We start from the raw sequence: 22,412 nt of genomic DNA on the forward strand, positions 1-22,412 counted from the left end.
TGCAGCCGTCTGACTGCCCTGCAACACAAAGACAATGCCTGTTATTATGTTCAGCCGTGCAGAGCGCTGGATGATTTCTACGCGTGAAGCAGTAGACTCAACATTTCAGCTGTGAGTGGGAAAAGTTTTTCAGCCTCCAAAACCCCACCCCGCTCTACCCTATAATAGCTCCAGATTTCCTTTACTTTGTGGGAAAGAGCACCATGGTTGTGTATTTTAGCCCTTATCAGGCAATGGTCCACTCCCTGCCCTGTTCACCTACTGTGTGGAGATAAATGTTCATCAAAAGCCTCAGGTATCGTTAAAACTCATCGGGAGGACAGGGTGATGTCCTTGCTATGTGCTGATCTATGTTTAGGTTTGTTGTTCTGCTTGAAGATGAACCTCTGACCCAGTCTCATGTCCATGGACATGAGACTGGGTTGTCTCTGGGTCATGTCATGGACCGTCCAACTGGTTTTCCTCCAGCATTGTCCTGTGTTTAGCTCCAAGTATCTTGCCATTAACTCTGACCTGTCTTCTGTCCCTCTAAGCATCCCCACAGCATGATGCTGCCACCACCGTGTTTCACTATAGTGGTGGTGTGTTCAGGGTTCTGTCCAGTGTCCATTTTCTTTCAGACATAGCATACTGCATGTAGGCCAAAAAGTTTAGTTTGTGGTTTATCTCAACAGATGACATCTTCAGCATGTTTGCTCTGGACCCTCCAGGGGTTGTGCCAAACATTCAACAGGCAGTTTTACATCTTTCTTTCAACAATAGCCTCTTGTTGCTACTTTTGTGCTCGACTAATAGTTAACCCGCGGACCAGTTTTCCCACCTGAGCTGTGGATCTCCTCCAGAGTTACAATGAACCTCTTGGTTGCTTCACCCAGACATCTGTGTTTCTAACTGCCGAGTGACGTTTCCCCCCCCTTATTCTCTCTCAGACACAGCAGGCACCCGTCCCACTGGACTGACGGCAGGCCCCGTTGATGTCATGGGTGCAGCAGCCTTTCCTCAGCGTTGTAATGTCCCTGCTCTAATGACTTTACCAGGGTCGCTCAGCAGTGGATGGAGGCAGGCAGTGGAGGAGGGGCGGGACCCCTGAGTTAGCATATATGACTACTTCATGTGGTCTGCTAATAAAATGCTTTGGTTCGCTCTAAACAGCAACATGTGCTAAAGGCATTGACTCGCTCCTTCTCTTCTCTTTTGTGTGACTTCTGCTTGGTCCTTTGTGGCTGGAAACTGGATTTCTTTTCCTCGTTTTACTGAGGAAATTGTTTGTATCATTGTGGTTTGTTTACTGTGCAATAAGAACTCTGCTCCTGCGGCCCCCTGCTAATGCATAACGTATCATTACTGAGCTTTAAAGAACTACCTTAACCTAGCTGATAGATTTCCTTGCAGATACATCACTTGGAATGAATTTCCGTTTTGTTCAGTCGCAGCATTGTCTTTCTATTATTTTTGCCTGCCTCCCATTTCCCCAACGTCCCCCTATCTGTACTTCTGCCATACTTATAACTTTTTCCATATGATCTCATGAAAGGGATGTGAGATGAGACGTTTCAAAGACCGACTAACTGATCACCGATCTGCTGCTGGATTCCTGCGGCTCGGTTTCAACTGAGGCCACAGGAGAACTCAAGAAAGGGAGGAATGTCTTTGAACTGGTGTTTTTTCCTACTGTTTCTGGTTATAATGACTTTACCAACAGCACATACATATTTTGGAGCTGCTACAGCTCGTTATTTCGCTGGTTATTTCTTGCCCCACGATTGCACTGGAAACCAACCTAAGCCGTTTGTCTGGCTCTGCTCTCTTTTCTGAACTCTGTCACATAGTTGCATCATGCAGTTCTGTTGCTGCTTTTCTGCAGTGTTGTGATTGTGAGAAAACTACTGAAGTTAGTTGTGTCAAATATGCTGACAGTGTGACTCCAGCTCTGTCTGACATCACTGGTTCTTTATGGCTTAAGCGAGACGCCTCTCAAGTGGAACTGATGCATTCAAGCTGCCAAGGAAAAGCATAAATCCAAAATCATTTGTATTTGCCAAACAGTGGTTGTGCTTTTCGATTGATTTGACAACTTAGTTTATGTACTAAAATGAGAAAATGTTTCTCTCATGACTTGGGCTGATTTTGTGTGCAGCGTTTTGCAAAAGTATTCGTACGCCTTCACATTTTGTCATGATGCAACCATGAACTTCAGTGTGTTTTATTAGGATATTATGTTATAGACATAAAGTGGAAGTGTAGAACCACCGTTCTTTCACAGCAGTTGAAAATGGCAATTTAAAATCGTCGCACATTCATCTTAGCTAAATGTTTTCAAGCTTCTACGTTTTTTTTGAGTTTTCCAATTGGATTTAGATCTGGACTTTGACTGGGCCATTCTAAAGCATAAAATGCTTTAATTTAATTCTAGTGTAGCTCTAGCTCAACTGGTTTATGGTAGTTGTCCCACTGGAAGGTGAAACTATGTCCTAGTCTTTTGGACAAAGGCTGAAAAGTTAAATTTTCGTCTCATCTGACTAAATTACTTTCTTCTGGATATTTCCTATAATCCCCTACATGGTTTGTGACAAACTGTAAGGTTTGCTGTTGGAGCCATACTATTCAACGACATGCTTAAAGCTTATTTATATCATTTTATAACCTAACAATGCTTTAAACGTCTCCACAACTTTAGCATAATCTCTCTGGTGTGTTGCTTGATCTCCAGGATGCAGTTTGTTCCATAATAATCTCTAGCAAACCTCTGAGGCCTTCAAAGAACAGCTATATTTCTACTGGGATTGAAATACATACAAGTGGACTCTATTTACTAATTACGTGACGTCTGATGACAATTGATTGCACCGGATTTTATTTAGGAGTATCAGAGTTAATGGGGCGAAATACAAAAGCAGGCCACACTTTTCAGGCTTTTGTTTGTAAAAAATGTGAAAACAAGTTTTCTTTATGTTCCATTTCAAAGTTATACAGGAAAGGGAGGGAGTTTCAGCGCCTTAACTACTTTTTTTTTTCTTTGTGGTATCCTTGGAAACCAAAGATCATAATAAAAACCATGTCCCTATGTGTACGTGTTAGGTTTCATTCGCAAAGCATTTGTACATTTGTGAAGCACGCTTAATGTTCCATAGCCTAGGTAATAAGATTGATACACCGTCATGGCCCCATGATATAGGAACAATCAGAGAGGTAACTAGCTGTGGTTACGAAGAATTTCCCACACTTTCTGGCTTTTATATTTAAAAGGTACAAAACTGAGAGTTCCTGGTTCCACAGGTCCAGGCCAGTTGTTTTCCCCATCTTCCTGTTTTAGGCCAAGCCTACCAGCTGCTGCTTGTAGATTAACACAGTAACAGTTTCCCTGCAGCAAGGTTATCATAATGAAACTTTATAAAATGTATTTATTCTGAGTTGTGTGTTTACACCATTAAAGTGTGTCAGATCTCCTTTTTTTTTTAAAAAGCACGTGTTTGCCATTTAGATGCAAGTGCTTTGCTTTGTGTGTCCAGCTGAGTGTGTCAGTGGGGGTGTCCAGCATGTGGCTCTAATGCAGCTGCATCGGGGCTGCATGTTGGAGAAGTGGTTTCCTCTTCAGTACAATGGGGACTCTGTCAGTCGGTGTTGTTTTTAGAACGGGGGCCTCATCCCCCTTGTGCTCTTTGTGCAGCCACACTCCTTTTTTTTTACTCACAAGAACTGCTGCAAACCCCCTGTTAACAGCTAGTGGACTGCAGCTGAATGCCACCTCTGGAACCCTTCACTATCGGTTGTCTCAGAACTTCTGCTTCTGTTTTTAGAAAATTACGCTATAAGTGAATGAAATCATATTTAATAAAAAAACGGGGGAGCTTTTTAAAGAAGTGGGACTGGTTATGTCATTAGTGAATTTTTTCTTGATGATTATTTAAGATTTTTGTTCCTCTTTTACTTCATTCTCATTTCTTCCCTAGAATTTCTCCTGAAGGTTCTCTTAAAAAGAAACTTTATTATTCCTCCACAGTCCTTTGTCTTTTTAACCGGACAGCGTGCTAACATGCCTGACCAGCATGAGCTAATGTGGCATTCATGTACCTGCATTCCCAACATTCCCAGCGCGTATCCTCTGTTTGCCGGGGGGCTTCCCTAGGGCATGCTTGGACTCTGGGAGAACATGCAAGATGTACTCCTAACATAGACCCGTGTTGGTGACCAAGTGCAGTATATTAACACAGTTGGAAGTTCACTTCTTTTTATGTTTGGACTAAAAACATTAGGAATAGGTCAGAGCTGTGTAAAACTTCTAACTGATCTGGTCTTAACTAGGTTCACCTATACAAAGCCACACACCAAATATTCTACTGTGTCATTGTTTATTAAACAAAGATGAAACTAAAACGGGGACATTTTATGAAAAATTAGTCACATCCCCCAAAAGTCCCTAAATGGGTGTAAATGAAGTTCAAAAGCTAAGGATTTAGAGCCGTAATACTTTCTTTGACTATGCGATTACTTTCGTATTACGGAAAGTACAATAAGGTTCTTGTAAGCTTTCAAAGTGGTCTTTATCCTAGTTCTGCAGATGTTCTACAGCTCCCATGTTGGCTCCCTTTTTGTTTATTTTGTTTTTATCCATAGCAGATGACCAGAATTTGAAAATCCTGTCTTCAATAAACAGGGGAAAATAGTGGAACAAATAACTAAGACGAAACCTGAAAGACTCATCATCTTTAAGCTAATAATCTGTTACATTCCAAGTTTTCAGCCCGGTATGCAAAGGAAATCACCTTATTGGTGCTAAAACAATATGTTTCATCTGTCAAGGGTGTTTTGCTAACAGTAAAAAGTAGAGGTGCACCGATTGATCGGCCTTGATTTTCATAATTTTGGGACATTGGTGATCGGCTAATACTTACATGTGAAACTGATCTTTTCCACCGATCTTACCTACTTGTCTACCCTATTTTACAAGTTTTTTATTTAATGTGAAAAATGAAAGACTAATGGAACTGCAATGCTCTAAACATTTCATTTATATTTGAGAGCATAGCCTCATGTGCTGTTTAAACAAGTTTATATTGTTTCACGGGTATTGTTCAATGCTTTTCAATAAAATAAGATTGGAACTTTGTAGCACGAAGGAGCAGACAGTTTCCATTGATTGGCTTTTATCTGTGATTGGCAGGTCAAATACTCAAACATGTAATTAAAAAAAATCATGGAATATTTTTGGCCCATAAACACATCATTTCTGAGTTTAAAAGGAAAGATGAGTTCAAGGTTAGGAACATATGCCTCATTAATAGGGAAAATCTTGCCATATCTTTTGTGCTGAGGGATTCAAAACTACTAACTCATGAGTCCTAGTGACTACAAAAAAAAAGATTTTGTCAAAATCTGAATAAACAGGTCAGGCTTCGAGAAAACCATAAATCGGTATTGACCGGGAAAATCTGATCGGTGGATCTCCTACAAATAAAAAGGTCACAGTTCAGGATCTTTATAAATAAAACTAAATTCCTCTGAAAGTTTTCACGTGCTGGACCAGACAGAAATTAAGTTTTCAAGAACAGGTCAGAAGATGTAAACTACTTTTTACAACCTGGTCGCACACTTGTGAAGCCTGTGGAACGTCTGGCTCCAGAAGGACCCTGCAGGACAATTTTTTTTCTCCATCTGTGGCACTTCTTGTTCAGCCTTCAAAGAAACCTGTGATATTTGTTTTTACCTTGGACCAAGTTAGCAGTGCCGTGTATCGCTGCTGCATCACCGGGTAAACAAAGTAGCAAATGGGCTCTGAGAGGAGGTTGTTGATTTATGAATTTATAATTTCTCCACTTTCCTGTTGTTTTATTGTGTCAATTTGGTTGTGTTGAAAAGAAGAGATTGGAAGCTATTTATCTTAGCAGCCTGACTCAGGTGTCAGATACAAGGAGATATAAGTTCATGGAGAGAAGATGGCCAGTTTTGGAGAGCATTCAGACTGTGTCTAATGGAGGATACAATAACCTCAAACCAAAGCTGTAAACTCCTGATTTAATGGGGTGTTAAGAGCCCATAATCTGAGATGGACACGGTTTAGGGAAATCTTTAGCCATTATAGCTCTGACCATTTGTCCTTCAAAAACAATCATTTAGGTGTTGGATGTGATTCAACCTTTTCAGATATGAGAATCATTTATTTTTCTGTGTTTGTGCCGTTACTCATTGAAGTGGAGGCAAAGTTGAATTTATTTCCGCCTCATGCATTTTACCTTCATAGTGTAAGGTAAGGGAGATAATGAGCACATGTGAAGTGGTTTTGTCTTGATTCACCCTCTGACAGTGCCCCCCCCCTGCTGTATTTTCCCATAAACACCCACACCTTTGTGTCTTAAGCCTGCTTATATCTGCTTTGTAAAGAAGTCCCAGCTTCAGATCGAGTGTAACTCTCTGTTTCTTCTATTGGTAGTATATGCTTCACTGCCTTCCCCTCCTTCCTGCATCTCTGTGTGAGCACGCTTTGTATCCTCACCAGGTTTGGGTTACCTCGCCAAAAAGCGAGAAGGCGATCCGATGTCTGCTTGGGAGAAAGGGGGGGCGTGTTTTCTCACACTCCGCTCTGTCGCTTTCAGTTCAACGAAACTTTATCCTGGAGTTGGATAAGCTACTAAAATTACACTTGATACAAACACGCTGTGACAGTTGACGTTTCAGATCCCACGCGCACAATCCACACAAAACAGCAGCGGAGCAAACCCAAAGTTACCCAAAGCAGCTTTTTGATTTCCTGAAGAGTTAACGGAAGTCCCTGCAGCTCTGTGACGACAACAGCCGAAGCTCTCATCCTGTCACCTCTCATTGTGTTTCACTGCAACGGAAAAGGAGTTATCCAAACAAGCTGCGCTGACAGAAACATCCATTATTATAAAGCTGGATGTTGAAATCTGTCATGGAGTCTGAATCAGACCAATGATATCATTTACGATGGTCATTGAGGTTGATCTGCCCCACCTCATGGAGTCATGGTCGCCTATACAGTCAGTGTGAGACATGTACAGTACGTCAGGCAAATGGCCAAAAGCTGGTTGTATGTTTACCCCTTTCTGTCCTTCTCAGGGCTTGTTGAAGTTAGTTTTTCCAGAAGGGCATATTTATCTTGAACTGTTTCCAGTTATTTCTGGTTTACTGGGGACTGGTGCATCACTTTCCATTCTAAGGTTGCTTATTATGCTAAAATAGTCATGCCAGGTCCGCATATTCCTACTGTTTTCTTTGCCTCCTTGTTGACTTCGTTTTCTAGCAGGGATCACTGCTTTGGGTTTGGACCACCTTCTGGTGGAAATAAAGTTTAGGACATTATTGGACACCTTATTGTTTTTTTTTGTCCTTTTAATTATTTGGGCTACGTGGTCATTAATAGCTGCACTGCTATGTAGACAAATTCCCAATCTAAAGCAATTCAGATTTTAGATTATCTACTGTAGAAAATAACTGTTGTGCAAAAGTATTCACACCCCTTGAATGTCTTCACATTTTGTTACATTCAAACTACAAACTTCAATGTATTGGATTACAGTGACGTGTGATAGACCATCAGTGGGAGGGCAAGGGTCAGGATATGCTTCTGTGTCCAGTCGTCTTTACTCTGGTACCCACAAATAAAATCCTTTTCATCTAATTTCCCGAAGTGACCTCATTGGGTAATACAGTTAACCTATGACAAAATTAACCTCAGTATGAATCCAGCTGCTCTGTGAATGCCTCAGAGGTTTGTTAGTGAACAAACAGCTTCATGAAGACCAAGGAACACATTAGGATTGAATATACAATGGATGGAGTTAAGTACAGGGCTGTCCTGGAGGAAAACCTTGTTGAAGCTGGGGCAGAGCCTCCCCTTCTAGCAGGACATCCAGAAGCAGATTTAGGTATTAGAATGGCCCAGTCAAAATGCAGACTTCAATGCAGTAAATACACTGCTCGCTCAAAAAAATAAAGGGAACACTAAAACAATACAATATAACTCCAAGTAAATCAAACTTCTGTGAAATCAAACTGTCCACTTAGGAAGCAACACTGATTGACAATCAATTTCAGAGCTGTTGTGCAAATGGAATAGACAACAGGGGGAAATCTTTGGCGATTAGCAAGACACACTCAATAAAGGAGTGGTTCTAAGGTGGGGACCACAGACCACTTCTCAGTCCCTATACTTTCTGGCTGATGTTTTGGTCACTTTTGAATGTTGGTGGAGCTTTCACACTCGTGGTAGCATGAGACGGACTCTACAATCCACACAAGTGGCTCAGGTAGTGCAGCTCATCCAGGATGGCAAATCATTGCAAGCTGTCGCAAGAAGGTTTGCTGTGTCTGTCAGCGTAGTCTCCAGAGCCTGGAGGCACTACCAGGAGACAGGCCAGTACACCAGGAGACGTGGAGGAGGATGTAGGAGGACAACAACCCAGCAGCAGGACCACTACCTCTGCCTTTGTGCAAGGAGGAACAGGAAAAGCACTGCCAGAGCCCTGCAAAATGACCTCCAGCAGGCCACAAATGTGCATGTGTCTGCGCAAACGGTTAGAAACCAACTCCATGAGGATGGCATGAGGGCCCAACGTCCACAAATTGGGGTTGTGCTCACAGCCCAACACCATGCTGGACGCTTGGCATTTGCCAGAGAACACCAGGATTGGCAAATTCACCACTGGCACCCTGTGCTCTTCACAGATGAAAGCAGGTTCACACTGAGCACATGTGACAGATGTGACAGAGTCTGGAGACACCGTGGAGAGCGATCTGCTGCCTGCAACATCCTTCAGCATGATCGGTTTGGCAGTGGGTCGGTAATGGTGTGGGGTGGCATTTCTTTGGAGGGCCACACGGCCGTCCATGTGCTCGCCAGAGGTAGCCTGACTGCCATTAGGTACCGAGATGAGATCCTGAGACCCATTGTGAGACCATATGCTGGTGCGGTTGGCCCTGGGTTCCTCCTAATGCAGGACAATGCCAGACCTCATGTGGCAGGATTGTGTCAGCAGTTCCTTCAAGATGAAAACATTGAAGCTATGGACTGGCCCGCCAGTTCCCCAGACCTGAATCCGATTGAGCACATCTGGGACATCATGTCTCGCTCCATCCACCAACGTCACGTTGCACCACAGACTGTCCAGGAGTTGGCGGATGCTTTAGTCCAAGTCTGGGAGGAGATCCCTCAGGAGACCATCTGCCGTCTCATCAGGAGCATGTCCAGGTGTTGTAGGGAGGTCATACAGACACGTGGAGGTCACATACAATACTGAGCCTCATATTGACTTGTTGTAAGGACATTACATCAAAGTTGGATCAGCCTGTAGTGTGTTTTTACGCTTTAATTTTGTGTGTGACTCCAAATCCAGGCCTCCATTGGTTAATAAATTTGATTTCCATTGATGATTTTTGTGTGATTTTGTTGTCAGCACATTCAACTTTGTACAGAACAAAGTATTCAATGAGAATATTTCATTCATTCAGATCTAGGATGTGTTATTTGAGTGTTCCCTTTATTTTTTTGAGTAGTGTACTTTTTCAAGTACTGTAGTACTAATTACTCTCACTTCACTGTTGTCCTCCCCTAAGTTGATCTGAAGCTTAGCTACCTTCTCCCTGGTCTCTGCCCTAATGAGCTGACAGACTTTAGTGCTGTCTGGGCCTCCATGTCTGGACTGCTGGGGGCTCAGTCCGGCACGCTGAGCTCTTTAGCCACCCACTCCTTTCCCAGTGAATTGATGATGGCTAAGTCTAGCCTGCGAAGCCTATCAAATTAGATAAAGACACACACTGTGAGAGAGGAAGCATTTGTCGGCACTGGATAAGGCAGAGCATAAAGCTTTTTTTTTGTGTGTGTTTGTGTGTGTGTTTTTTCTATTGAATCACTAGTCTTGGTTTCTATTGGCTAACAGTACCCAGTGCATATACAGTATTTGTAGCAGGAAACATTTCACTTGAGGTCAAGGGGCAAACATGATGTCACTCTTCTCAATTTGGATCTTTCGGGGCTTCTAGCTCCAGCTGCCAGTCATAAACTCATCTCAAGGCTGATTGTAAATCAGTTCAGATTAGGCGGCTGTCCGACAGAGGGGGGCTGCCCCGTAGAGGCGGGTATCCGCAGTGGGACTGGGGGTCTGTGCGTGACTTAAGTCCTCTGCTGTGTCCTTGATAGCTTTACTCGCCTCCTTAACAAGTAACTTGACTCCCTGAGCTACTTAAACTGCTCACTCTTTGAAACCTTTCCTTTGTTAATGGCTCAAATGTCCCTCTGCTTTAGAATTGATGCCCTCACCAGGATGGCTTGTGCTAAGCGTTTGCTTTACAACACCCATGTGCTTGGATAATGCGGGCTCCTTTTCAAGCATTTTACAAGAGCTACCACAAACCACTAGTACTGAATGATCTGTTAGTTATACAGTCTATAAAATGAAGTTGGAGAGTATTAGACCTTTACCCACACATGTCTTTCATTCTGCTCTTTGATTAGGAAAATTGACATTAAAACCAGTCCATCTGGTTGTGCAGTATAATGTGCTTTTACTGTATGAAAAGGGACCACAGGGTATAAACTGACCCTACCCACTTTCTATTGTAAGCAACTCCACATGAAGGGGAACAAATTATCTCAAATGTCAAAGGATGGGTATGGCAGAGCATCAAATCAGAACAAAGCCCAACACTGGGTCCTTTGTACGATCCAGATTCAGGTCCAACAAGAAAGCCGTGCTGGGAGGAGAGTATGTGTGGGCAACACAACAAGTGCAGACATTTTTGGCATTTCTGCAATATTTTGCTAATGGACCATAAACATTTGAACTGCTCACTCTCCCACATAAATGACCTCTTTTAGCTTGTTATAAACACAGGAAGTGAAAGATAGCATCACTGCTGGAGAAAGTGAAATGAAATTAGCTAAATTAGGTTACTTGGCTCAAAATCCCCAAACCTTGTCGGGTGGGAAACCTCTTCTAAGACTTCTGTCCCTCCGTGGTTTGCAAGGAAACGTTTTTCATTTGCGGTAATAACACCTTCGGCTCCATGGTCTCATCTGGGCTTGTTTACACCACCAGAGGCTCCAGCAGACAGCTGAACCTTATGAAATACCTGATATATCCTTCAAGTTTATTTTCTCCTCATAATGAGCGCTCTGAATTGTTGCACATCATTCAAATACTACCATGTTTTTGCTTCTAATGAATAGTTTCATATGTAAAATCATCCAGTCATACACTGGAACAATACGCATGTTATGCTTGTTTTTGTTCCTTTGTCTTTGCCAAATGGATGGGTATCTCTCAGTGCATCTGGTCTCCATGTTTTCCAATAATTCGGAGTCAAACCACTACAAAAGGAGACCTTCCTCTTTGCTAACATTTCATTGGGTTCAGCCTTAAACCAGACAAAAGCTGTATCAGAGATGCTAGTGGTAGTTATTTTGGAGGGTCTGTTAGCTTTGAACAATAGTAGCTCAGCGAAGTTGGCCACTCCACATTCATTAAATTGTTAAATGGCATAAAAATTTATGCTAGTGCCGGTTTGTGCTGCAAACATTGTCGTTTGTGCTGCTATTCTTTTGAAGACACTGATAGAACTATACCGAGGTCATCAAAGGTCAACCACCCCCAGCACGTTGCCTAAATCAAACAGAACTGGTGTCAGTCAGTTGTGCTGCGTTAAAGCTGGTTTGTGCTGTCGGTTTGTGACACTATTGATTTTTATTCACAGTGATCAGACAACAAACGGGGTACAGACAGAAGGGTCTTTGATGCCATCTGGAAACTTTAATTAATATCTTTAAAATGATAGTGGCACAAATGAACATTTTTGCAGCACTAACATAGCTTCAGCCAGATTACACTGTGTGGTGCGTCACAGCAGCGGTTCCTGTTCTAAACTTAGAAGTTATTTTAACTCCAGCATTATGCCTTAAATGAGCGCTGCAAAAAAATTTTCATTTTTGTTGCTGTTCAATAATCTGATTATTTCACTTCAAATCACAGTAGAACATTTCAGAAACCTTATATTGCAGATTCATGTTCCTTCAGGCAGATGTTGACGGTATTCTCAGGCCCCCCACCCTTGTCTGTCCCCCACCCTGCCTCGCTAAAGGTGTTGTTCCCATGTGACAACGCGAAGGGTGCTCCCTGTTGCTAAGTGAAACACATTATACAGATTAATTACACACAAAGTGATGTTTTCAAGCCTTTATTTCTAGAAACTATGATGATTGTGATGACGGTTGTTGTTTTCCAACAGTACATTTAATCTGACAAATGACCCTCATCGGAACAACTATTCCAGTATATTGATCATGACTGAAAGGACATCCCAGATGGATGCAACTGCAATGAGCTTCCTCTAGGGTGGCTGATATCAGCCTTCAAGATAGGGTGAGGCACTCCTCTGCTTCAGTAGCAAATCGAATTGAAGGAGCAATAAATATGTCTTCTGGCCTTGAAACACCTACCTCTAGAACGAGCAATATTGGAAAAATTGGAGTTGCATTAGAAAAAGGGAAAAGAAAAAGCACTCAACTGAGTGCTGATTGCAATCAAAACATTGGTTCATTTGTAAGACCATGTGTTGCAGCAATGCTGTTAAAGAAGCTCAGGCGGTTTATCAAACAGTTGGGAGATGCTACTCTTCCACAGTGATTAAAAACCTTCTCAAAGACTGTGCAGAAGGTGAAACGTCTCCCCAGAGAAGCAGGAGCAAAGAGTACCTCGTAGGTCAGACAAGAGAGAAAGTTTACTGCCATAAACTACTACTATAAACAGGACACATTCCTTCTGTAATTCTGAACATCTGGTATGCATGTCGCTTCCCCCCTCTTCCGCATGAGGCTTTAAGTCCAGTCAAAATATTCAACGTCTTGCCAGAGCTTTTCGCCCAGTTGTAGCCTCCTAAAGCTTTCTCATACATTTTTGTTGCTGTATATTTTTAGAACTTAGTGACCCTAATCTATACACATGAAAACGTGGAATTATTATTACACATTTTCCCTAGTTACCAACTTCCCTCATTAGAAAACAGAATTACTCATGTCGTACTGATGGGATGAGCAACTGAGTGTCAGCTTGGAAACACTGGTTTTAAAGTGAGGCTGTGCTGCTATAAATGACAAAGTGGTTGTCATAGCAGCAAATATACACGTTTTTTATTTATGTTTCGAGGAAAAAATATCTCTGAGCATCACATCTAGAGTGAGGCGGGTGAACGGAGCAGAGTGTTGCTGTCTCTGCTCTGCAGACTGAGTTATAGCTGCAGGTGAAGAGGTCGCGTCGACAGACAGTTTGTGGCTTTGCCTGTGTCACGCTGTTGATCCTCTGGTGAATGAGGGCTCCCTATGAAAAAGAAAATAGAAGTTTTTACATTTTTTATTCTTGAAAAGAACTGCTGAGGCGGTCAGTTTCAGACACTGGCAAGCTCCCTCCCATTGTTGTTTCCTCATTTTTAACATTTTCCCTGTCTGTCCGTGTTTACAAGCATTTGGCTCAGAAGGAAGCAATTAGTCAAAAGCTTCTGTCATTGTGTGTGTGTGTGTGTGTGTGTGTGTGTGTGTGTGTGTGTGTGTGTGTGTGTGTGTGTGTGTGTGTGTGTGTGTTGTTCCTACCACAGTTGACATGTGGACATAATGCGGTCTAGGAACACAAATTGAAGCAATTAAGGTTTCATTTGAGCCCAGTAAACAGGCTGTCTCAGGACATCTCCTACGGTGTTGAAGTGTGTTTTTTCACGGCTGGTTTTAGATAACAGGTCTGGCAATAAGCCTGTGCTCTGATAGCGGCATGTTGTGGTGAGAAACAATGTGAGACTCAGTCTGAAGGAGATGCGGATCATCTCCTGCAACAGGATGCAGAGACTCAACACCGGAAGTGCAAATGTCCCGTGTACTACTGCTGGCGCCACAGGCCTTCTGACGCACTACTACAAATAAACTAAATAGGGAGAAAGTAAACTTGTTGCTGTGAATGAAATTGATGCTCAGATTCTCTATATGTATTTTTTCAGAACTCGATGAATCTGCCTCCAGACAAAGCTCGGCTGCTCAGGCAGTACGACAACGAGAAGAAGTGGGATCTGATCTGTGATCAGGTGAATTCATATTAACTCTGGTTCATAAACCTGCCCTAATGTTCTGCGTTCACCTGGCTATGCAACTCTGCCAGCAGCAAACACGTTCCAATGCCCTGTTGTTTTTTCAGGAAAGGTTTCAAGTGAAGAACCCCCCTCACACCTACATCCAGAAGCTCAGAGGATACTTGGACCCAGGAGTCACACGAAAGGTGGGAACATAAACCTCAGCTCTTATTGCTGTCTGAAAGGGGAGCTGCACGGATTTTTGGCAAATCTGATTAAACAACAAAGACTAACAAATAAAATCTGCTGCTTGAACAAATTGGTTAAAGGTAGTTTGGAAGATGCAGTTTCTTGCTAAGGTATTGCTAGCCATTTAACCTCAGCACATTGTCATATGTCACATTATAACAACAATCATCACTAAATTTTCATTATTATTTTATGTGATTGACCAACACTAACTGGCACATAATTTTCAAGAGGAAACAAAAATATGCACTGTTTTTTAAAATGTATTATATATAAAAATCTGAATAGTGGCATGCATTTGTATTGATATTCAGCCCCCTGTACTCTGGTTACCCTAAATAAAATCGAGTGCAACCAGTTGCCTTTAGAAGTCACCTAATTAGTAAATAAACCACACCTCTGTTTATTAATCTCAATATAAATACAGCTCTTCTGTTCATTAGTGAACTAACAGCATCGAGAAGACCAAGGAACACAGCAGGTCAGGATGAAAGCTGTGGAAATTTTTAAATCAAGGTTAATTAATTAAACAGTATCCCAAACTTTTCAACATTTCACGGAGCACTGTTCAGTCCATCGTCCAAAAATGGGAACAGTATAACAAATCTGAAAAAATGTCAAGACATAGTTGTCCATCTACTCTGGAATGACTGGGCAAGGAGAGCAATAATCAGAGAAGCAGCTAAGAGGGCCATGGTAACTCTGGAGGAGCTGCAGAGATCCACAGGTCAGGTGGGAGAATCACGTGTCAGGACAAATATCAATTCTGTATTTAAAAAACTGACCTTTTATGGAGGAGTGTTAAAAAGAAAGCCATTTCTAAAAGAAAGTCTCGTTGGCAGTTTGCCACATGCCAGGTCAACAACAGAACAAACATGTAGAAGAGGGTGATCTGGATAGATGAGACCAAAATCAACCTTCTTGAGCATGTATGCAAAACACTACATGTCTAGGAAAATGAACACTGCACATTACGCTGACAGTGGCTTGTGGTGGTGGCTGCATCATGCTGTGGGAAACTTCTCCGAGTTGATAGGGTGGATAAAGGTAAACAGAGGGCAATACTGGAAGAAAACCTGTTGAGGCTGACAGCAGGATGACCCTCAACGTAGCCGAAGGTAGAATGGAATGATCAAGATGAAAGCAAACTGAACATTTTCATTTATCGTGAAGAGTAAACCTGGTAGAGACATATCATGAAAGCCCTAAAGCTGTACTTGCAAAGAAATGTGGTTCTGCATTAATGTACTGACTCAATGAAGCTGAATACAAATGCTTGCCACACTTTTCAGATTTCTGTTTAGAAAGAAATTCATTTTCTTTCCACTTCAAAATTCTGCACTACTTTGTCGGTCCATCACATGAAATCCCAGTAAAATACATTGAAGTTTGTATTTGTAACTTGACAAACTGTGAAGTCTAAGGGGTATGAATACTTAAGGGGTATGAATACTTTTATAAGGCTCTGTATATTGCAGCTTTTCACAGAAGAGAAACGCATAGGCGTGTGGTGAAGTATTACCTTAAAGCAATGTGTAATCTCTCATTACCCATTAAATAACAGTTTGTCGTCATGATGAATCTGCAGCTAACTCTGTTTTCGTCATGATTTTCAGAAATTCCGCCGCCGTGTGCAGGAATCTACAAAAGTCCTGAGGGAGCTGGAGATATCACTGCGGACCAACCACATCGGGTAATTAACTCTTATCTTCTGATGAACTGAACAGCTGTATTTACTGATGCTCAAAGCTTGGGTGGGAGGTGGCACTTCATTGTTTGTCTTTTGTAAAGACTGTTCCTCGTCGGCTGCTACAGTGTCCCAGAGCTTTAGTGTCAGATCTCCACTTATTGTTCTAAATTAGCAAGCTCCACAGCCATGCCTCATGGAGCTAGTTCTCATAATGCCCAGATGGTAGCCATTGTGATGCCTCGGCCGTTCCTCCAAACTGTTTAACGGGAAGCTTTGTTGTGTACACCAGAAGGACAGGAAGCCAGGCTGACCATGGGATAGCCGAGCTCAGTGAAAGGCAAAGAACAAAACACAAAGAGATGTTTCACAAAGTGGGTATTTCATGCAAAGTAGAGCAAATGCAACAATTGTGCAGCATCATGTGCAAAAAGTTGATTAAGACACAGGGTTTTTTGTTTTTTTTACTGATTCTCAGTCTGTAAAAAAAGTTTAAAGAGCAGTTTTAATGCATTTCTAAGAAAGATTTTTAAGAATGTGCAAAAAACAACCTGGAGGAATATTTTCAGAAGACGTATGTGGGCAGGACTGAGCGTAACAGATGTTGGTTTATTCTCTCGGTGTGTTTTGTGGGCGTGTATGTGTGTATGTGTGAATATCTGGCCTGGCTGTGTGTTATTACTAACATTGCCAAGACAATCAGAACTGGCAACTAGTTGGACAGATGTAGAGGAAAGTCTGAGGGGGTCCCACTAGGCTAGAAGGGATAAGGAGGTTGGGACAATAAGCTGATGATCTTTGCCTTTCATTTTTCTTCGTTCCTCTTCTCACCTCTCTTCTCTTTTCTCTCCCTCTTTTCCTCCGCTTCATTTGAGGGTTTTTATTGGTTTCCAGCGTGGCTTATCCATTGGACGACTTGCAGCCAGTAATCATAACCAGCATTTCGGGACTATTTTAAGAACCTTTTACCCCAATCCTACCCCCCTGGAGTTTCCTGAAGAAATGGGGAGGAGCTTAAAGGGGGAGCTAGACTAAATACTGTGGAGTGTCAGGGCTTCGACCTGAGCCCACTTCTCTGCCATATGCCCTCCACATTCTTTCTCTGGGTGCAATGGGAATTTCTTTGTTTAGACTTGGTTCTTTTCTTGGAAAACAGAACTTGGATAGCGAAAGAAATCTGAAGCATTTTGTTTCCATTGAGCCTTTTCCCCAGTTCTTTTATTTCCAGCATCTTGGAAAATACCTTCAGGATTTCTCCGCTGTTATTCTAGTTGTCTGTGATATAAACTTTCCCACAACGCAGGTACTGCTTTAACAGTTTGCAGAATGAGGAAGTACAATTTGATATTTAACCTGATGGGTTGTCAACAAGCTGAAAAGTTCACGTCCTTTATTAAAACAAAAAGTGAAAACGCCTAAAAAAATAAATCTGAAAAAAATCCAGCATTGCAAAGGGAAACTTTGAAAACTGTTAACTTTCTCTAAAGCTGCAACCTTGTAAAGGAAAGTTCAAAGAAAGGCTATTCCTGTCTGTAGAAGATTATGAACTACATGTAGAAAAACCTCATTTGTAGTTGAGACTTTTCCTCCCTTACTAAATGAGCTTATCATTTTACACATTTACATAAGACATGCCTGGAATAAGGCCTACCACGCCTTAAATAAAGACATAAAAACTCAGAAAAAGGATTAGAAATACTGCATGAATATGCTCTATGCAGAAGAGTAATTGTAACTTATAAATACGCCTTATATTAGTACTTTGAAATATGTATGTTTGGTTCATTTTCTGTCAATTTGTTCCTTTTTAAACAGAATTGACATAACTTTTTTTCAGGTTATAGTCTTTAATTCAATGCAGTAATTCACCCTATGCTAAATTGTAATTACATGTCTTTTGAAACTGACTAAGACCTTGTTTTTATCTAAGGCCTACAGCCGTCTAGACCAGATTAATCTTAAGCAATATATTTACTTCATAGTCTGACTGCTACCTAGAAGAATAGTACAGCCACGGTTCTCTCCTGACATTCTCAGGAGTGTTTAAGGAACTTGCTTCCTAAGAAGATCTTTACATTTATTTAATGGACCTCAGGTATTAACGTGGGGCCTTTCTATTCTTCATCTACATGCAAGGATATGAAATACTGTTTCTTTCTTTTGTCTAAAGCTATTGTGATATGCAGCATCTTGCCAACGTATGTATATCCCTTAAACGTTCCCACATTTTGACATGTAACAAGCCCAAGCTTCATCTATTTTACTGGGAGTTTTGCTCATTTTTCTCCTGTTCAAGCTCAGTCACATTGGATGAAAGTATCTAACATTATTATTTTTAAATCTTGCCACAGATCCTTGATTGGATTTAGGTCTGGATTCTGACATACAAACGTGTTTTTGCTTTGATCCAAACAATTCTATTATAGCTTGGCTCTATGTTTTGGGGTCACTGTCCTGCTGGAAGGTGAACATCAGCCTCAGTCTCAAGTCTTTTCCAGCCTCTATCAGGTTTTATCTTAGAGGCTGGAAAAGACTTCTTTCTTACTGTTTTTAGCTACATCTAGTTTTCTATCAACTCTGACCAGGTTCCCTGTCCTTGCTGAAGAAAAGCATCCCCACAGGATGCTGCTGCCACCACCATGTTTCACTGTAGGGAGGGCATATTCAGGGTGATTTACATGGTTTTGTCACAGAGCATTTTGCAAGTAGGCCAAAACATCCAATTTTAGTCTCATCTAAACTTTCTTCCATGTTTTGTCTTTCCCTTGCAAACTGCAAACATGACTTGTTGTGGTTTTCATTCAACGATGGCTTTTGTTCTTGCAGCATTTCCACAGAGTCTAAATTTCTGGAGTGTCTGACTTATACCTGTGCTGTCAACGAATTCTCCCTCATGAGCTGTGAAGCTCCTCCAAAGTTAACATGGGCCTCTTGGCTGCTTCTTGGAGTAATGCTCTTCTTTTCCAGCCTATTGATTTAGGACCAGCATGTCTTGGTGGATTTGTAGTTGTGCCATACTCTTTCCATTTTCAGTTAATAAATGAACCAGTGCTCTGTGAGATGCTCAAAGCTTGGGATTATGTTTTATAATCTTATTCTGTTACGAACTGCTGTGTTCCGTGGTCTTCATGATGCCTTTTGTTGACTAATGTTCTCTGACCAACCTATGAGGCCTTCACAGAACAGCAGGATTACAACTGAGATTAAATTGCACACAGCTGGACTCTATTTATTAACTAGGTGACGTTTGGTGGCACTAGATTTTATTGAGGGGTATTGGAGTAAAGCAAACAAAAGACAATTGCATGACGTACTTTATGGTTTTATTTGTTTTATAATGGTCACTTTTTCTTCAATTTCCCAATTATGTACTAGATTATCTGGGTCTATCATGTGAAAATCCCAGTAAAATAGTTTGAAGTTTGTGATTGTAACATATCAAAATGTGCAAAAGTTCAAAGGGTATTATGCTTTATCAAATTTAAATACACTTCTACTGTAAATATACTTCTTGGTTTAAAATCTGCTTTTGTAAAAATAACTGCCTTTTGAACCTTGAGTTCGCTCTTTATTTGTTTAAGAAGTATGCATTATTCAACTACACTGATAATGTATTCACATGCTTTCATTCATCTGCGTCAAAAAGCATGTGTATTGCATTTAATTGCATACATCTGCCTGTTTATACTGTAGGTACAGTACATGTATACATATGTCAACCATTAATTCACTCATTTATCTTGTATCTTGAGTCATTTTAGTGCATTATGTTATAGAACAGCCTCCCATTGTAAACATTTTCTATTTTTTTTTTTATGATTAATTGTTTCCATCTCCCGCAGCCTTTGTTCTCCCTCCAACGTTTTGCTATTTTTTTAAGTTTCAGGAGATTCAAATTCACACTAATCTCAGCTTTTTTTCTCTCTCCTATTTTATATTGTTGCAATGTAAATGTTAAAAGCTGATCTCATAAAGGTGTGTTCCTGGTTTGGTAACCCCTCTTTGTTTTCATATGTCACAGCTGGGTCAGGGAGTTCCTCAATGATGAGAACAGAGGTCTCGATGTCCTGGTTGAGTACCTCTCGTTTGCCCAGTGTGCTGTCATGTGAGTACACCCACACCTTGACACCTCTCCTGTCCAAAATCTTTCCTGAGGAACTGGGATGGACCATGAATCCAGCTGCTGCATCCTGTAGAGCTTGTGGAGAGATTGCCTGTGCATCTGAAAATGTGTTCCTTAGGACTGTTTGTATGCCTTGTTGCAGAGTGAATGTATATCTGGTTTAGCTTCGAGCTACATGTTGCCTGAAATGGGTCAGAATCTTTGTGCTGAGCTTCATCATGCAGCTTCCCGTCCTCCAGTTCTTCTGATAACGCCTGGCTTTCTACCAAGCTGTCTCGCTAACCTAACCTCCCTCATCCCTCATCTCCTCCTCTGTGCCTCTGTTGTTGGCTTTCTCTGTCTGTATGTGCGTGGCTCAGGTTGGATTTTGAGGGGCTGGAAAATGGGGAGGATGGCTTCTTGGACAAAGCTAAATCATGGAGCAGGTCCATTGAGGATCTGCACCATACGGCCGCCCAACCCTTCTGCAACACGCTGGTTCGCTCTGCCCGCCAGTCTGTCCTGCGGTACGTAACTTCCCTGCTTTTAGCTCTCCCTCTTATTGGCTCTATGTGCTTTACCCTTGAATGCTGTAAACATGAATTAGCATGCAAGCCTCGGGGCTCTCGTCTCTCAGGAGTCTGTTGTAATAAGTTATGGGGTTAGGTTATCTCTCTCATTGGTCTTGCTGTGCAGAAACTCGATCAAACATAGAAGTGGAGCATCTTTGACCTTTAGCGCATTATCTGTCATTGTTAATGGCTCATCCAGCCAGATGTGCATCCTTTTTCTCCACAGATGAGAGCCAGCTGTGAACAGCATCATATGTCTGGCAGTTCTCCTCATCACCTCAGCATACAGAGGAATCAAAGAAATGTTAGATGTTGAGGGTGATTAAATGCATATTTAAAACATAAGGAAGAGGTTTTATTAATTTTTACATTTTGGAGGCAAATTGCCATAAACTGTGTTTCGATATAACTATAAGTAATGGGCGCATCTCAATAAACTAGGATATGATTGAAAAGGTAATTAATGTCAGGAATTCAGTAAAAAAATGAACTAATATATAGATTAATTAAACACAAATATATATTTATTTCTGTTCATTTTGATGATTATGGCATACAGCTATAAAAGCCTACAATTTAGTTTATTCAGAAAATTGCAATATTGCATAAGACCAAAACCGGCCACATTTCTGAGGAACCTTTTACTTACTTACTTTGGAAGAACCTTATTTTCAATGTGGACAGTGCCTAAACCCTTGAAGGTGATGGATATAGAACTATCAGTTGAAACTGACACCGAATCTTGCCATAGCCCAGAGTCTCACATTCTCTAAAATCAAATCAAGCCATGATTGTTAAGCAAAGCCTATTTAAGAGTTTGGAGGAGTTTTACAAGATGAAGACTGTAGCTCGAATCACAACACACAGACATCCAGGACACGGGCTACAGTTGTCACACCCCTTCTGTTAAGCCACTGAAGAACCAGAGACAAGTCAGAAGCATCTTACCTCCTCCAGCTCCTCTGGGGGAGCCCAAGGCATTCCCAGGCCAGCCAGGGGTAAACTTCTCAGCCAAAGTAGTAGCCAAAGACAAAGTAATCTACTCAGATGAAATTAAATTTGCCATTTCAGTTGGAGGAAGAGTGGAGATGCACAGAATCCAAGTTGCTTAAAGTTCACCCGTTTCCACAGTCAGTGATGATTTAGGGGCCATGTTTATCTGCTGGTCAGCTCAGACGTCTACCAGGTAATTTTGGAGCACTTCATGTTTCCCTCTACTGACAAGCTTTATGGAGATGCTGATTTCATTTTTGCCAAAAGTACCAATATCTGCTTTAATGGCCATGGTATCACTGTGCTTAATTGGCAAGCAACTCTCCTGACCTAAAATCTTTGGAGTATAGTAAAGAAGAAGACGAGAAACTCCAGCCAAGCTGAAGGCCGCTATCAAAGCAACCTGGGCTTCCGTTACACATCAGCAGAACCACAGGCCTCCATGCCACACCGCATTGATGCAGTAGTTTATTAAACAGTACATGAGCATATCTTTTAGTACCATTTTTGTACTGCAAATCTTCTTTTTTTGGGTCTCATGTAATATTCATCTTCTCATTGAACCAAATCTTGTATTTTTTTTTTAAAGCTGTGAGCCATAAACAAGATCTCAACCTTTAAAATATATTAATATGGTTATAAGGATTTCAAATCATAAATTTGTTTCACTTTTTGAAGTTAATCAGTAAAATACATTAGTTTTTTTCATAAGATTCTAATTCACCGAGTTGCACCTGTGCATATTGTG

At 41.4% G+C, this 22,412-nt stretch overlaps 1 protein-coding gene across 5 annotated transcripts in view; it reads left to right on the forward strand.

Moving 5' to 3' along the window:
• The window catches only part of fmnl3 (formin-like 3), a 43,382-nt gene that overhangs the window by 2,635 nt on the left and 18,335 nt on the right, over positions 1 to 22,412 (forward strand). For 4 of the 5 annotated variants that reach the window (XM_047373196.1, XM_047373188.1, XM_047373212.1 and 1 more), the window contains exons 2-6: positions 13,993 to 14,076; positions 14,187 to 14,267; positions 15,927 to 16,003; positions 20,019 to 20,102; positions 20,480 to 20,626. In XM_047373196.1, coding sequence (XP_047229152.1) covers positions 13,993 to 14,076; positions 14,187 to 14,267; positions 15,927 to 16,003; positions 20,019 to 20,102; positions 20,480 to 20,626 — 473 coding nt within the window. The remainder of the gene's footprint in view (positions 1 to 13,992; positions 14,077 to 14,186; positions 14,268 to 15,926; positions 16,004 to 20,018; positions 20,103 to 20,479; positions 20,627 to 22,412) is intronic. The other variant, XM_047373222.1, reaches the window with a different exon arrangement.

Source organism: Girardinichthys multiradiatus, chromosome 1 (genome assembly GCF_021462225.1).
Source record: "Girardinichthys multiradiatus isolate DD_20200921_A chromosome 1, DD_fGirMul_XY1, whole genome shotgun sequence".
Classification (NCBI taxonomy): Eukaryota; Metazoa; Chordata; class Actinopteri; order Cyprinodontiformes; family Goodeidae; genus Girardinichthys; species Girardinichthys multiradiatus.